Source organism: Galeopterus variegatus, unplaced genomic scaffold, assembly GCF_000696425.1.
Source record: "Galeopterus variegatus unplaced genomic scaffold, G_variegatus-3.0.2 Scaffold5643, whole genome shotgun sequence".
NCBI classification, from domain to species: Eukaryota; Metazoa; Chordata; class Mammalia; order Dermoptera; family Cynocephalidae; genus Galeopterus; species Galeopterus variegatus.
The window spans coordinates 129,278-144,899 of NW_007731754.1; the positions used below are offsets into that span (position 1 = coordinate 129,278).

At 37.9% G+C, this 15,622-nt stretch overlaps 1 protein-coding gene across 1 annotated transcript in view; it reads left to right on the plus strand.

The window, feature by feature from the left end:
* The window catches only part of LOC103605180 (probable phospholipid-transporting ATPase IG), a 45,163-nt gene extending 29,811 nt beyond the window's left edge, over positions 1–15,352 (plus strand). The window contains exons 6-12 of the mRNA XM_008589766.1: positions 171–299; positions 2,122–2,225; positions 11,981–12,031; positions 12,971–13,035; positions 13,367–13,448; positions 14,395–14,545; positions 15,128–15,352. Of these exons, the coding sequence (XP_008587988.1) occupies positions 171–299; positions 2,122–2,225; positions 11,981–12,031; positions 12,971–13,035; positions 13,367–13,448; positions 14,395–14,545; positions 15,128–15,352 (807 nt within the window). The remainder of the gene's footprint in view (positions 1–170; positions 300–2,121; positions 2,226–11,980; positions 12,032–12,970; positions 13,036–13,366; positions 13,449–14,394; positions 14,546–15,127) is intronic.
* The last annotated feature ends 270 nt before the right edge of the window (positions 15,353–15,622 follow it).

Sequence of the window (15,622 nt, forward strand, 5' to 3'; positions counted from 1 at the left end):
GAAGATTCTGAATATTGAGTAATATGCTTTCATCACCTTTTACGTGGCATAGGATAAGATAATTTCAAAGCCTTTGAGCAAGAGATGCCCCCTGCTAATGTTTTAACTTTAGTGTGAGATATAGTGAATGCTTTGTTTGGATTTTAAAATACTTTTTGTTTCCATTCTAGGTTGGTGATGTAGTAGAAGTACAGGCGGATGAAACCTTTCCCTGTGATCTTATTCTTCTATCATCCTGCAACAGTGATGGAATCTGTTATGTCACTACAGCCAGTCTTGATGGGGAATCCAATTGCAAGGTAATAGAGACTAAACCTTGTCTAAACATTTTGAGCTGATGATACTAATCGCACAATACTGCTTCTTACCACCCCCAATCTTATTTTTTCCTAATTATGTAGGTTTTGCATCTGAAGATAGCTTTATATAATTGTTTTTTTTTTGTTTTTTTTTTAACTTCTAAGCGAATACTCATCTTTAAGGAAAAGGATGGTGTTGGGTGGGGAAAAATCATGTTCCCAAGTAAAAGCACCATAACTTTTATAGCACTACTTGAATTTAATATTTTACTTAGGCTCTTTTAAATGGTAGTAATTGTAGAATGAAACTACATAACTATAAAAATAACTTCTGGTACCTGTACTGGCCAGCCACCTAAAAAAATAAAATAAAATAAAAGCAAAATAACTTCAGGCACTATAACCTTACAGTTCAGTCTATTTTTTATTCTAAAAGTGATATATCTTTTCTTGAAAAAATGTTTTTTTCCTGGCATGTAGGAAATCTAACTTGGAGTAATTTTATTGCTTTTTTTAATACCTTAGGGTGTAGTTTGGCAAATGCTTGCTTTATGACAACTAGAAAGAATTACATGTGTATTAAGTTAAATTTGGTGAGACTGGGGGATAACTTAATTCCCTGGTATTTTCTGGCACAGTCATTTCTTGGCCATCACCCAGAGGTGCAGAGGGCATGAAGATGTATCTTCTTTATGCTACCTTTAAGGAGGATGTGCTCACCTCTGAGTATATTCTCGAAGGCCCTCTCTGCTTGCTTATTCTCTCTGGAGTTGACCAGGACTCAGTATGTGAAAAAGGAACTTTACCTGTTAGATGACTAATTCTATATTTCGAGGGCATTGTGACGAACTAGTAACATTTAAACTGTTCAAAAACAAAGGTTATATTTTAGGGAAAGTGAAGCCGAAAATTGGGAAATCTACCTAAAGATTCCCTAATCGTGAAAAAGTTGATTAGAGGAAGAAAACTTACAGGTAGTTTCTTTTTTCAATTAAGTCGATCTGATTAAATCGACTAAAAGTACAAAGGTTTTCAAAATCAGGAGATAGTTTTAAATATAGCTCAGGCTGTTCTGTAATATTCGCCAAAGACCATGGCAACAGCTTTCCCTCCTGCGTAAGCAGTGCACTCTTTGAATCTGCATTAGCCTTTGTTTGATGATTTATAAACAGGTTCATTGGAGCCTGCCTTAAGTTCTGGATGAATCAAGTGCATAATATACACTAGTAGAATATTCTAACTGTCTGACTAATGCAAGAAACATCATCTCCCTGCCATCTTCCTGCCCCTCATACAAAATATAGCCATGTTGAGCATTTTCAAGATCATTAATTAAGCTATTTGTATAATAGAACTATTAATGATTTTTTCCTTGCTCTTGGCAAAACTTAGCATTCTTATGACCACAAGGGTTATATTCAATTCATTATGTGTATATGTCTATATAACCATACACTATAATGAGCAAAATAATGAGTCTCAGTGCTATAAATAGGAAAAAAAATGTATTAAATTTTTCATGGGGTTTTTGGTTAATTATATGCATGCTGCAAATGGAATCCTCTCAGCTGTCAGTATCAAGAAGAACTTTCAGTTTTTGCATTATCTTTGAAATTCCCTTGCAGCAGGGTTATCTTTCTAATTGTAATATATTTTTAGGATAATACCATAAAACTTATTTGGTGGAAATGTGCATCAATATTTGTATAATTCTGCCAATGCCTTTTACTAAAACATACTGTGTTCCTGAAATCAGGTGGGTGTATGATTATGAAAAGAAACACTTGTTTTTGTTTTTGCTTTTGCTTCTGTTTTCATCTAGACACATTATGCAGTACGTGATACCATTGCACTGTCTACAGCTGAATCCATTGATACCCTTCAAGCAACAATTGAATGTGAACAGCCACAACCTGACCTCTACAAGTAAGAATCACCTCATTTCATTTTACTGCTATCTGTGAGCTCTGCTTCTCTTTGCCACCAGTACTGCAAAGAAACACCCACCACTTACCAGCCTACTCTCATTTATGTTTTTATGAGCTGTTCCTTCTTTCTGGCAGGGAAATGAATCAAAACAGCCTTGCTCACTACCAGCCTAAGATAAATCATTGTGGGCCTAGGCATCCTCTGTATTTTCTTTTATTTTTGTTACTTGTAAACATGGCCATCTATCAAATTTTAAAATTTTTATCCTGTAAGGCAGATGTATCGGACTGATGTAGTAACTAGAGTTAATTAAAACAAAAATAAACCCTTTTAAATGCCATCCAACCTTAAAGAGAGAAGAGGATATGGGGTCATGCAGTTAGTAGGTAGGCACTCTATATCCTTTCTTACAATGATCATGATAAACTGAGGATTGCATGTAGGCTGTTTCTCATCCACAGTAAACATTTAAGTTGAGGGAGCAGTAAAATGATGTAATTTCCTCTATTTTCCTGTATTTAGGCTGTCTGGAGTAGGTTTGCTGATTAACAGTCACTGTGGGTTGTCAAAAATTGGGCATTTCATTTTAAGACTGGTTAGTTTGGTTCATTAGGGCATGGTGCTAATGAGGGTAGAGTAACAGGGTTTACCTTTCTTAGGGTTGATTCCCATGTAGGCCAATTAATTTCATTCTGTTCCACCCTTTACAAATAGCAGGAATTACCCATGCCAGCCATCTTGCTAATGCATTCTGTTGGTCATAATGGGGAACCAAGTGGTTAGATGTGGTTTACAGTAACACCTAGTAGTGGAAAAACAAAGTATTCATTCTACTGCAAGAACAATGCCCTTACTCCTTCCCATCATTCCTTCTTTCCTGTTTTCCTTACTCTCACATATCCACTTTGATACTATTAACTAGGACCACAGAGTAAAAAAGCTATTCTCTGCCTTCAAGGAGCTCACAGAGAGCAAAGGAAATAAAAGAGTAAAGCTAAGCTTCCAGTACAGTGTGATAATAGAGATGAGTGCAAGGTCCATGGAATCACAGAAAAGGGAGTGACTTATTCTGCCTGAGTTAGAAGAAATCTGTATATATACCCTTGCATATTTGTAGGGAAACCCCCAAATTTCTCAGTTGCCTTAAGTATGAAGGAGAATTTTAGGTCATGGAAGGTTATTACTAATTTTCCTAGACTTGATTGAATCTCTTGCTATGTGACTTCAGAATACCTTGTACTTCCACCTCCCTAGTGGTAATCAATGCATTGTAATTGCCTGTTTACTTGTCTTTCTCAGGGCAAGGAACAGGTCTTTTTTGCTTATTATTGTATCTTCAGCACCTAGCACGGTACTGGCACAATTAATATATATCGAATGAATGAGCAGACCTTTATATTTTGTGTATATAGTAATATAAAATATTTCTATTTTCCTGGGGGAAAAAAACCCCTGCTGTTTACAATGCAAATTATAAAATGCTCATTACACTCTTGTTAAGGAGGGATCAGGTCCTTTTACCCCATTTTACAGACATGCAGGTTACCATGTGCCTAGACATATTTATTGGGTCAGGCTCAGTATTGAGATCAGCTGTAACACAGAGGCTGGTCATTTCTAAGATAATACTCAAGTGTTCACTGTCTAAGACTAATGCTGTGGTTTAAAGGGTAGTACCAAGCCAGCAGCATCAGCATCACCTGGGAACCTTGAGCAAGAAGCTCAAGGATGGGGCCCAGAAATCTGTAGCTTAGTAAGCCCTCCAGTGATTCTGATACATGCTTAAGTGTGAGAACTGAACTAATGGTTTTGCAAGTTGTCTATTTGCACCAGAAACCTTTATTCATGTGAATCTAAAATAGAAGCCACATTATTTATATAAGGATATAAAGGAGAGGATATTGTGTGTATGCAAATGCCAAGTAGAGCTTGAAAGTCATTTTAGAACCTTTGTTTATATTCTTATAATTCAAAATATTATTTTATTTATTTTTGATAGTTTTTTATTGAAAGATGATTGTATATATTTGTGGGGTACAGAATCAAGTGTCAATACATGTGTACAATCTGTGGTGATCAAATCAGGATAACTATATACTCATATTTTAAAAATGTAATCAATCTTTGTGACCTTTAACTAGTTTCTCGCCACCCTCCCCCCCTTTGCTACCTCTAATAACCACAGTTCTGTTCTCTTTGGGGTTTTTTGAAAGTTTAATGTATTATTGTGATCCTTCTTTTCTTCCTCTCTCCCTCCCTTCCTCCCCCCAACTTAGGAATGAGAACATTCAGTATTTCTCTTTTTGTGCCTGGCTTATTTCACTTAACATAATTTTCTCTAAGTTTATCCATGTTGCAGCAAATGGCAGAATTTCATTCTTTCTCATGGCAGAGTAGTATTCCATTGAGTATATATACCACATTTTCCTTATCCAATCATCTGTCAGTGGACATTTAGGTTGATTCCAACTCTTGGATAGTGTAAATAGAGCTGCAATAAACATAGGAGTGCAGGTATCCCTTTGACATAATGATTTCCATTCCTTTGGGTATATACCCGGCAATGGGATTGCTGGATCATATGGCAGTTCTATCTGTAGTTGTTTGAGGACCTTCCATACTGTTTTCCATAATGGCTGCATTAGTTTATAGTCCCACCAACAGTGTAAGAAGGTTCCCCTTTCTCCACATCCTCCCCAGCATTTGTTATTCTCTGTCTTTTTGATAATAGCCAATTTAACTGGGGTGAGATGATATCTCAGTGGGGTTTTGGTTTGCATTTCCTGGGTGCTGAGTGATGTTGGCCATTTTCTCATGTGTCTTTTGGCCATTTGTATATCTTCATATGAGAAATGTCTGTTCAGTTCTTTTGCCCATTTTTTAATTGGGTTACTTGTTTTCTTACTGTTGAGTTGTTTGAGTACTTTGTATATTCTGGATATTAATCCCTTGTTGGATGCATAGTTTGCAAATATTTTCTCCCATTCTGTAGGTGGTCTTTTCGCTGTTACTTATTTCTTTTGCTTTGTAGAAGGTTTTAGTTTGATATAATCCCATTTGTTTATTTTTTATTTTGTTGCCTATGCTTTTGGGGTCATATTCATAAAGTATTTGCCCAGTCCTACTTCATTAAGTGTTTCTCCTGTTTTCTTTTAGGAGTTTTATAGTTTCAGGTGTTTAAGTCTTTAATCCATTTTGAGTTAATTTTGGTATATGGTGAGAGGTGCGGGTCTGGTTTCATTTTTCTACATATGGATTTCCAGTTTTCCCAGCACCATTTATTAAAGAGGCTGTCAATATGTGGGTTGATTTCTGGGTTTGCTGTTCTGTTCCATTGGTCCGAGTATCTGTTTTCATGCCAGTACCATGCTGTTTTGTTTACAGTAGCTTTGTAGTATAATTTGGAGTCAGGTAGTGTTATGCCTCCATCTTTACTTTGTTTGCTCAGGATTGCTTTGGCTATTTGTGGTCTTTTGTTGTTCCATATAAATGTTAGAATTGTTTATCTATTTCTGTGAAGAATGTCATTGGTATTTCGATGGGGATTGCATTGAATCTGTAGATAGCTTTGTGCAGTATGGACATTTTCACAGTGTTAATTCTTCCAATCCAAGAGCATAGAATGTCTTTCCACCTTTTTGTGTCCTCTTTAATTTTTTTCAACAGTGATTTGTAGTTCTTATTTTAGAGATCTTTCACCTCCTTGGTTAAATCGATTCCTAGGTATTTTATTTTTTGGTGACTATTGTAAATGGGCTTGCTTAATTTCTTTTTCTGGTAGTTCATCATTGGAGTATAAAAATGCTACTGATTTTTGGGTATTGATTTGTATCTTGCATCTTTGCTGAAATTATTAATTGGCTCTAAGAATTTTTTCGTAGAGTCTTTAGGTTTTTCTATATGCAGGATCATATTATCTGCAAACAAGGGACAGTTTGACTTTGTCTTTTCTTATCTGGATGCCCTTTCTTTCTTTCTCTTGCCTGATTGTGCTGGCTAGTACTTCCAATACTATGTTAAATAGGAGTGGTGATAGCAGGCGTCCTTGTCTTGTTCCTGTCTTTAAGGAAAAAGCTTTCAGGTTTTACCCATTCAGGATGATATTGGCAGTGGGTTTGTCATATATGGCTTTCATTGTGTTGAGATACTTTCCTTCTATGCTTAATTTGCTAAGATTCTTTATCATGAAAGGATGTTGAATTTTGTCAAATGTTTTTCCAGCATCTCTTGAGATAATCATATGATTTTTGTCCTTGATTTGGTTGATGCAGTGTATCACATTTATTGACTTTCGTATGTTGAACCATTGTTGCATCTCTTGGATGAATCCCACTTGATCATGGTGTATAATTTTTTTTATGCTGTATTCTGATTGCTAATATTTTGTTGAGGATTTTTACATTTATGTTCATCAAAGATATTGGCCTGTAGTTTTCTTTTTTGTTGTATCTTTGTCTGGTTTTGGTATCAGGGTGATGCTGACCTCATAGAATGAGTTTGGGAGAATGGCTTGTTTCAATTTTTTGGAACAGTTTGAAGATGATTAGTATTAATTCCTCTTTAAAGGTTTGGTAGACTTCAGCAGTAAAGCCATCTGGTCCTGGGCTCTTTTCTTTGTTGGGAGACTGCTGATTACTGCTTCAGTCCCATTGCTTGTTATTGGTCTGTATGAGGTTTTTTTCTATGTCCTCTTGGTTCAGTCTTGGTAATTTATATATGTTGAGAAATTTATCCATTTCCTCCAGGTTTTCAAATTTGCTGGCATGTAGTTGTTCGTTTTAGTCTCTAATGATTCTATGTTTTTCTGTGGTATCAGTTGTAATGTCTCCTCTTTCGTTTCCGATGGTTGTTGAGTCTTCTCTTTTTTTTAGTTAGTATTGCTAATGGTTCGTCTCTTCTGTTTATCTTCTCAAAAAAACAACTTTTTGTTTCACTGATTTTTTTTTTTTATCAGTTTTTGAGTCTCCATTTAATTCTTCTCTGATCTTAATTATGTCTTCCCGTCTATTAATTTTGGAGTTGGATCATTCTTGTTTTTCTAGTTACTGGAGGTGTAGCTTTAGGTTGTTTATTTGAAAACTTTCTATTCTTTTGACATAAGTATTTATTGCAATAAACTTCCTCTTACTACTGCTTTTGCTGTATCCCACAGGGTTTGGTATAATGTGTCTTTATTTTCATTAGTGTCAAGAAATTTTTTTGATTTCCTCTTTAGTTTCTTCTTGGACCCACGGGTCATTCAGGAGCATGTTGTTTTATTTCCATGTGTTTGTATAGTTTCCAGAGTTTTGTTTGTTATTGATTTCTATTTTTAATCCATTGTGATCTGAAAAATACTTGACATGATTTCAGTTTTTTAAACATTTGTTGAGACTTGATTTGTGACCTAACGTGTGGTCTGTTCTGGAAAATATTCCATCTACTGATGAGAAGAATGTATATTCAGTAGTTGTTGGATGAAATGTTCTATAGATGTCTGCCAAGTTCAGTTGGTCTGAACTGTAGTTTAAATCCTGTGTTTCTCTGTTGATTTGTTGCCTAAATGATCTATCTAATGCTGAGAGAGGTGTGTTTAGGTCCCGAACTATTATCATATTGGGGTCTATCTCTTTCTTTAGGTTTAATAGTGTTTGCTTTATATATCCAGGTGCTCCAGTGTTGGGTACATATATATGTTTATGACTGTTATGTCTTCTTGCTGTATAGATCCCTTTATCATTATATAATGGCCTTCTTTGTCTCTTTTTATGGTTTTTTGGTTTAAAGTCTATTTTATCCGACATAAGAATAGTTAATCCTGCTCGTTTTTGGTTTCCATTTGTGTGGTATGTCTTTTTCTATCCCTTTATTAGTAGTCTGTATGCATCTTTACTGGTGAGATGAGTCTGTTGAAGACAGCATATAGTTGGGTCTAGCTTTTTAATCCATTCAGTCAGTCTGTGTCTTTTTGAGCTGGGAATTTAATCCATTTACATTTAGGGTTGTTATTGAAAGGTACTGTCTTACTCCTGTCATTTAATTGCTTTTTCTTTCTCTCTTTTTTTTTTTAATCGTAATCGATTATACATATTTTTGGGATTCAGTGTTGACATGTGTTGATCAAATCAATATTACCAGTATGTATATTGTTGCAAATTGTACTTATTCTTTATGCCCCATGTCCAATCTCTCCCTATCCCCCTCTCCCTCCTCACTCCCACTACTGATAATCCTAGATTTCTTCTCTCCCTCTGAAAGAATAATGGTTACTCTGTTGATTTGCCTAGATGATCTGTCAATGCTGAAAGGTGTGTCCAAGGTTCCCCAATATTATCGTAGAGCAGATGCTTCTTCTGTCACTCTGGAATGGGCTTTGTGATCTCTTCTTTTCTTTGGTCTCTCCTGGTGACTGTCCTTGTATCAATGTACTCCCATGGCTGGTGGACCATCTCTGTGGTGGTTGTGATGTCTAGCCACTTTTGCAGCAGCTGTGGTTATTGTGGTAGCTGTGGTGGGCCACCCACGTGGAGGTGATGTTTTTGGCATGCTCCTTGGCACTGGCAGTGTGCCTGGTTATGGGTGGGGGGCCCGGTCCCCAGACCCATGCCCCAGCTCCCTATAATTGCTTTTTCTATGGTTGATTTAAATATTTTTCATTTCTTTTTCCCCGTTATTGTCTTCAGTTTTTGTTGGTTTTTTAAGGTGGTATGGTATAGTTTCTTTTTCTTTCTTGTTTGCATATCTCCTCTACCAATGGTGTTTGTTATTTCTAGTTTATTCATGGTGGTGATTATTGTTTTTTTTGTTCCAGGTGCAATACTCCCTTAATGATTTCTTGTAGAGCTGGTCCTGTGATGGTGAACTCCTGCAGCTTTTGTTTGTCTGGGAAATACACTATTTCTTCATTTCTGAAGGATAGCCTTGCTGCATCAAGTATTCTTGGTTTTCATTTTTTTCTTTTAGTACTTTGAATATATCATCCCAATCTCTTCTGGCCTGTAGAGTTTCTGTTGAGAAGTCTGCAGTTAGTCTGCTGGGGGTTCCTTTATAGCTGACTTGATGCTCTTCTCTTGCTATTTTTAGGATTCTGTCTTTGTCTTTGACTTTTGACAGTTTGACAACAATATGTCTTAGGACCTTTTTGTGTTGAATTTGTCTGGGGACCTGTGAGCCTCCCGAATCTGGAAGTTCATATCTGTACCAATACCTGGGAAGTTTTCTGCTATTACTACATTGAATAAGTTTTTAATGTTTTTTTTTTCCTTTTGCTTCCCCATCTGGAACACCCATGTTTCAAATGTTTTTGTGCTTAAGTTTGTCTGCTAGTTCTCTTAGATTCTCTTCATTTTTTAAAATTCTTTTTTCTTATTTTTGTCTGCTTGAGTTATTTCAAAAAGATTGTCCTTGAGATCAGAAATTCTTCCACTTGCTCTATCCTGCTGCTTACACTCTCAGTTGTTTTTTATTTCATTGATAAGTCTTTCAAGTCTTTCATTCTAGGAGTTCTGCTACATCTTTTTTATGGAATTTATATCTTCAAGTCCTGAATTGTTTTTCTTTTTTCATCATGTTGTTTAATTAAGTCTTTCTGTATCTCACTGATTTGTTTAAGATTGTTACTCAAAATTCCTTTTCAGACACTTTGAGGGTTTCCTGCTCTATTGGGTCTGGTATTTGAGAATTATTGTATTCCTTTAGTCATGTCATATTTCCTTGTTTTTTCATATTCCTACTCTCTCTATATTGATTTCTGGTCATCCAGTTGAGCAGCTGCTGCTTCTATTACTCTGAAGTGGGTTTTGAGGAGAGAGATTTCCTCCTGTAGATGTGTTTTATATTGATTGTTGAGTAGGGTATATTAGTATTGGTTCTGGGTAGACTCAGTAGTGTAGTCTCTGAATGGGTACTTCTGCCATATTCAATATTGGACTTGTGTGTGAGTACCTCTGTGGCGTAGTCACTGGGGCACTTAGTGATTTCTTGTTGAGATTATTCGGGATGTTGAGAATGTGGGACAGCTCTTGAGATCTTGGGCGAAGTGCCTGGGTTCCTTTTCACTCTTTGGCTGGGGTGCGTGACCCTGGGTGGACTTGTTGGTTCCCAGGCTAGTGTACTCTGACCCTGATATGTGCATTGGGGTATACTGGATCTCCTCCGCTTGAATGAGTAACCGTGGCCAAAGTTTCTTTCCTTGGTCCTATGGGCCAAGGCTCCTCCTGGGTTCTTGCTTCCCTTGGTTTGGGGATGGGTTGGTGGTGGCTGGAATTTTCTTCTGTATACTACTTGGCTCTCCTGGGTTTCTATATTCTCCAGGTTCTCTATGTGTGACTCTCCCTGGGTGAAGGCAGTGGTGTTCACTGCACACAGGGAGAAATTCTCCGTTTGAATTGTGTCACTTGGGTGTGGCTCTGCACTGGCTTCCCTCTTTCTGGCTTCTCCGTTTGTGACCCTTCTTGTGTCAGTGCATGGTAGCATTGGGTCCTGCCCTTGGCTAGTCTGACTGGTGCAGCAGCAGTGGTAGTGGTGTATGTGGCTGCTGACGGCAGCAGTGGCGGAAGCAGTGGTGCAGGCAGAAGCAGCAGAGGTCCCATACACAGTTAGGCTAGCTACTGCTTTGGTAGGGCATCGTGCCAGCTGCTGGCCTGGCTGATGTGTTGGCATGGGTGGGGGTTCCATGCCCAGTTGATCCAGCTGGTGCAATGGCTATGGTGGCAGCAGCCACACTGCATGTAACTATGGTGGGAGTTCCACACATAGCAGGGCAGGCTGATGAGGCAGCTCGGGCAGGGGTCCCGAGTGTAGCTGGTCTGGCTGGTGAGGTGGCTTGGGCAAGGGTCCTAGGTGTGGCTGGTCTGGCTGGTGTGGCAGTATGAAAGGTCCCTGGCAATGGCCACCACACTGCAGGGGGCGGCAGCAGCAGGGAGTTCCATCCCCAAATGTGGTGGTTACTGCTTAAGCATTAGCAGGGGATCCCACACCCAGCCTGTCCCGCTGGTGTGATGGCTATGGTGGTGAAGGCCACACAGCACACAACTGTGGCAGGGGAACTCACAAGCAGCTGAGGTGGCTATTGAGGCTACTTGAGTGGGGGTCCCACGCATGGTTGTTCAGGCTGCTGCATCAGTGTGGACAGCCGCTAGCAAAGGTCCACTGCATTGCAGGCTGCTGTGGCAGGCATCCCACACATGGACAGGCTGACTGGTGCAGCAGTGTGGACAGGGATCCTGTGCACTGTTGGCTTGGTTGGTGCTGTAGCACTGGTTTGGATGGCTACCAGTAACAGCAGCAGCTGGAGCCGTGCTGCAGGCAACAGCAGCATGGGATGGGGTGAAACTCACAGCATGATGGCGGGCAATGGTCCTGGGTCCTGACAATGTCACTGGTGAGTGCAGTGCTGGTAGCGGTGGGCCTGTTCTGGTGGTGTTCTGTGGGAGAAATGCATCCTAGGTTTCTCTAGTCTGCCATCTTCCCCTCAAAATATGATTTTAAATATTACATGAAAATGCTATATACCTTATTGGTTCAACATAACTTTTTTTTCCCCCCAAGAAATACAATGGATCCTCAGAAAGTTCATGGAAAGATTCATGTTATCTTTTAATTCCATTTTTCCATGAACCTTTTGAAGTACCCTCTTATAATAAGCTTTTGTAGTTCACTCAGTCTTATCTATCTTTTTTTCATTATTTGTATTTGGTTTCATTTTCATATTTGTGGTATTTGAATTTCACCTGGTTGTAGAAAATATATTTACTGTTATGTTCTTTTTACAGGTTTGTTGGGCGAATCGATATCTATAGTGATAGTCTTGAGGCTGTTGCCAGGTTAGTTTGTTATTTTCCTAATCTTTTTGGGGGGAGAGGTATATTCTCTTCGGAACCCAGAAAAATAGACAAATACCTTTCTTTATCGCAAGAGATATAAAGGTGAATAAGTAACTAGCCTTGTGATTAATCTTGTGGTGGTAGGGTCTCTGCGTGTTGAGGGAAGGGAGTTGTTGGAAGTAATGCTTAGGGATTCTAAAGTAACAGAGCTCCAGATACTTTGATATTTTCAAACCTGTTTTGTCCACTGTATTTATTATCCCTGGTTGTGCAGTGCCTAACAACATTGAAATAAACCTGGAGAACAGTGGTTTAAGAGTGAGTAATTGAGGAACAGGCAGTGGGTAAAATGCTGGAAGAATTACTTGGACTTAAGTAAAATGTAATGCTGATCATTTATAATCAGGCAATTCACACCAAAAGGGATGCTTTCTTTCCTCCTCTATTATCCAGTTAATTACCTTAACTTTTCCACTTGGTTTTCATAGCCACACTGGAAAAGAAATTAAAGAAACACAGGGTGCCCAGTGATCCCCCAAAAGGCGGGTTTACTCTCTAAAAATATGTCAGTGTGTTTTTCCCACCTTGATGTTTGCCTTTCAGTCTTTTATCTGTGACCCTCTATTTCTGTTTCTTGCTGTCTGCTGCTCTGTCCTGTTTTTGTCTTGCTGTCGGTGACTCATAATCCTTTACCTCTCTGTGCATTTCTTTACCATTGTGTTTTGCTGGCTACTCCTGTACTGTGCCTCCATCTGTGCTGTACCCTCAAGTAACTTCAGAGGGAGGGCTCTTTCAGCTTGTCCTGGAGAGTAAGCATATGGTGAAAGTCGACAGATCCATTCTCAACCCCTTGGAGATAGATATGTGTCAGGGCAAACATCCCCAAAGTCAATAATACTATTGGGTAGTTTGGATAAGCTATGTTCATTTTTTATTTAGGTCTTTGGGACCTGAAAATCTCTTGCTGAAAGGAGCTACACTAAAAAATACCAAGAAGATATATGGTGAACTATTTTTAAGATATACTTATTAGAAATATTCATTGTAAAGCCTGTGAATAAATAGTGCATGTTAAAGTGGTCATGGCTAGTATCACCATTTAATCTAAACCTGTATTTGGGTGTTGGGCATATACAAGATGGTACACTAACATGAAATAAGACAAATACTATATAGAATTAAAATTATACTATAAATGATCTATCAACTAGTGAGTAGAGGAGGGTGTAGAATTCCCACCTTTATAGACTTAAATTTCACAGAGCCAACTGGGTGGGGACTTGGTTGACAAGTTCAGTTGTAACATAATTTTCATTATATTTTGTTATTCCTCAGGAGTTGCTGTTTACACTGGGATGGAAACCAAAATGGCTTTGAACTACCAAGGGAAATCTCAAAAACGTTCTGCTGTCGAAAAGTTAGTGTGCACCAATTTCTTTAGTCTTTTTTGATTGAAATAGTTACTTCCTCATTAATTCCAAGTAACAAACATAACAAAAAACAATGTCAGTTATAATAGCAGCTACCATTTTGAGCACTTGTTTATGTTCCAGAAACTATCCTTAATGATTTGTATGTTTGATTTGGCTTAGTACTCTGAACAACTCTATGAAGTAATTTGTTTGTGTTAGCCTCTCAACTTTACAGATGAGGAAATGGTCTCCAAGAAGATAAGTTACTTGTCTAAGCTTACGTAGGTGTAAAAGGGCAGAGTTCACTTGAACTATAAATTCATTTCCTTTTGATACTGGAGTTGATTGTTTGAGGTCCTTTAGTTACTGTATGCCAGTTGGTTCTTCAGTAATAGCCTCCTGGCAATTATTGAAGCTGTACTTAGTAGACCTTCAAGCCAGGTAACTATAGCACAGACCTCTGTCTATTACTGACATGGATGTCCAGTATATCAGTGGCACCCTCTCCGTAGCTCCACTTTCAAACTGAAAGAATCTACACTGAGCATGAGGATTTCACATTTGCTACTCTGCCCTCTACCCTGCACATTTAGTATTCAGGGAAATAGAGACAAGCTACTCCTTCTATAAGGGTTGAGTGGGTAATGGTGTGTGTGTCTCCTGTCACTTTCCAACAGCCTTACTGAAGTCTAGCTTACTGTGTTAAGCTAGTCAGCCATTGATTGCACTTTGAGGAGTATTGGTGATCAATAAATAGTTCAGGGCTAGCTTTTCCGTTTTGCAACTTGAGAGTGATGCTGCAGCTGTGATAGCTGAGGTTCATACTTTAAGGCTTGTACTGTGGTTACATATTATACACAGGAGAAGCTTTAGATAGCTATTTAATTTATATCTGGTTGATGTCTTAAGTGTTTAGGTGGTTTTAAAATCCATACCATCTTATTTTTACAGATCCATTAATGCCTTCCTGATTGTATATTTATTTATCTTACTGACCAAAGCTGCAGTATGCACTACTCTGAAATATGTTTGGCAAAGTACCCCACACAATGATGAACCTTGGTATAACCAAAAGACTCAGAAGGAGCGGGAGACTTTGAAGGTAATTTGTTTTCCTTTGAAAATTTAACTAGAACTTTGTGACCAAGCCCCCTTTATTGAAGTGCCGCTCAGATAAATGATACCTTTTGTTAGCTTTTGGGTTTTCTCTTGGTTTTATGGTGGCCCTAAGCCGTTAAATATTTAATAAGTTTTAGAGTTTTTTCCCTTTAACTTTAGGCATCTGTGCTTGTTTTTAGCCCTTTAGTTAAGAATTTGAATTTGGCAAGAAGCTCTGGTATTTTAGTATAATATGAGTTTGTGAAATATCATGATAGGAGCATAAGAGATGTCTGCAAATAAATTTTGATCTCACATTCATATCTAGGGGCAGAGGGAGCAGAGAACTTAATGAAGTTAAAAGTATAAAGACAAAAGGTGTGTAGACTGAATAATGATGATAAAATTGAGGGTGTTCTTAAATGTTCTCATATACTATGATAATTTTGACTAGAATGGTATAGTGTCACTGGGAAATTTCTTTATAGCAAAAGCAGTGCTTTCAGCATTGAAATAAATTAATGAAAGTTAACTCATCTCACAGAACTGTGCATCTAATTAGTGTGAACTATCTGTTTTATTTTAGGCTTTGAAAATGTTCACCGACTTCCTATCATTTATGGTTCTGTTCAACTTTATCATTCCTGTCTCCATGTATGTCACAGTAGAAATGCAAAAATTCTTGGGCTCCTTCTTCATCTCCTGGGATAAGGACTTTTATGATGAAGAAATTGACGAAGGAGCCCTGGTTAACACCTCAGACCTTAATGAAGAACTTGGTCAGGTTAGAACATATCTTTACTTAAAATAAGTAGTACAGTGAAAATAAACTTTTTTTTTTCTAGTCTGGATTACCAATATATGTGACCATTTCATTTGGAAATGTGATTCAAAGACAATTTTTTAAGCAGACATGTAATGAAGGCAAGCAATGTTTTCATAGCTGTTGCGTCAGTTTTTTGCTGGCATTGATGAGAAAGATGCTATTTATGTATTAAATTTGAATGTTACAGAAATTCTTTTTAAAATTCACCAGGTGATTTTGTTAGATTAGGACTTATTACTTTGGAACAGGAACATG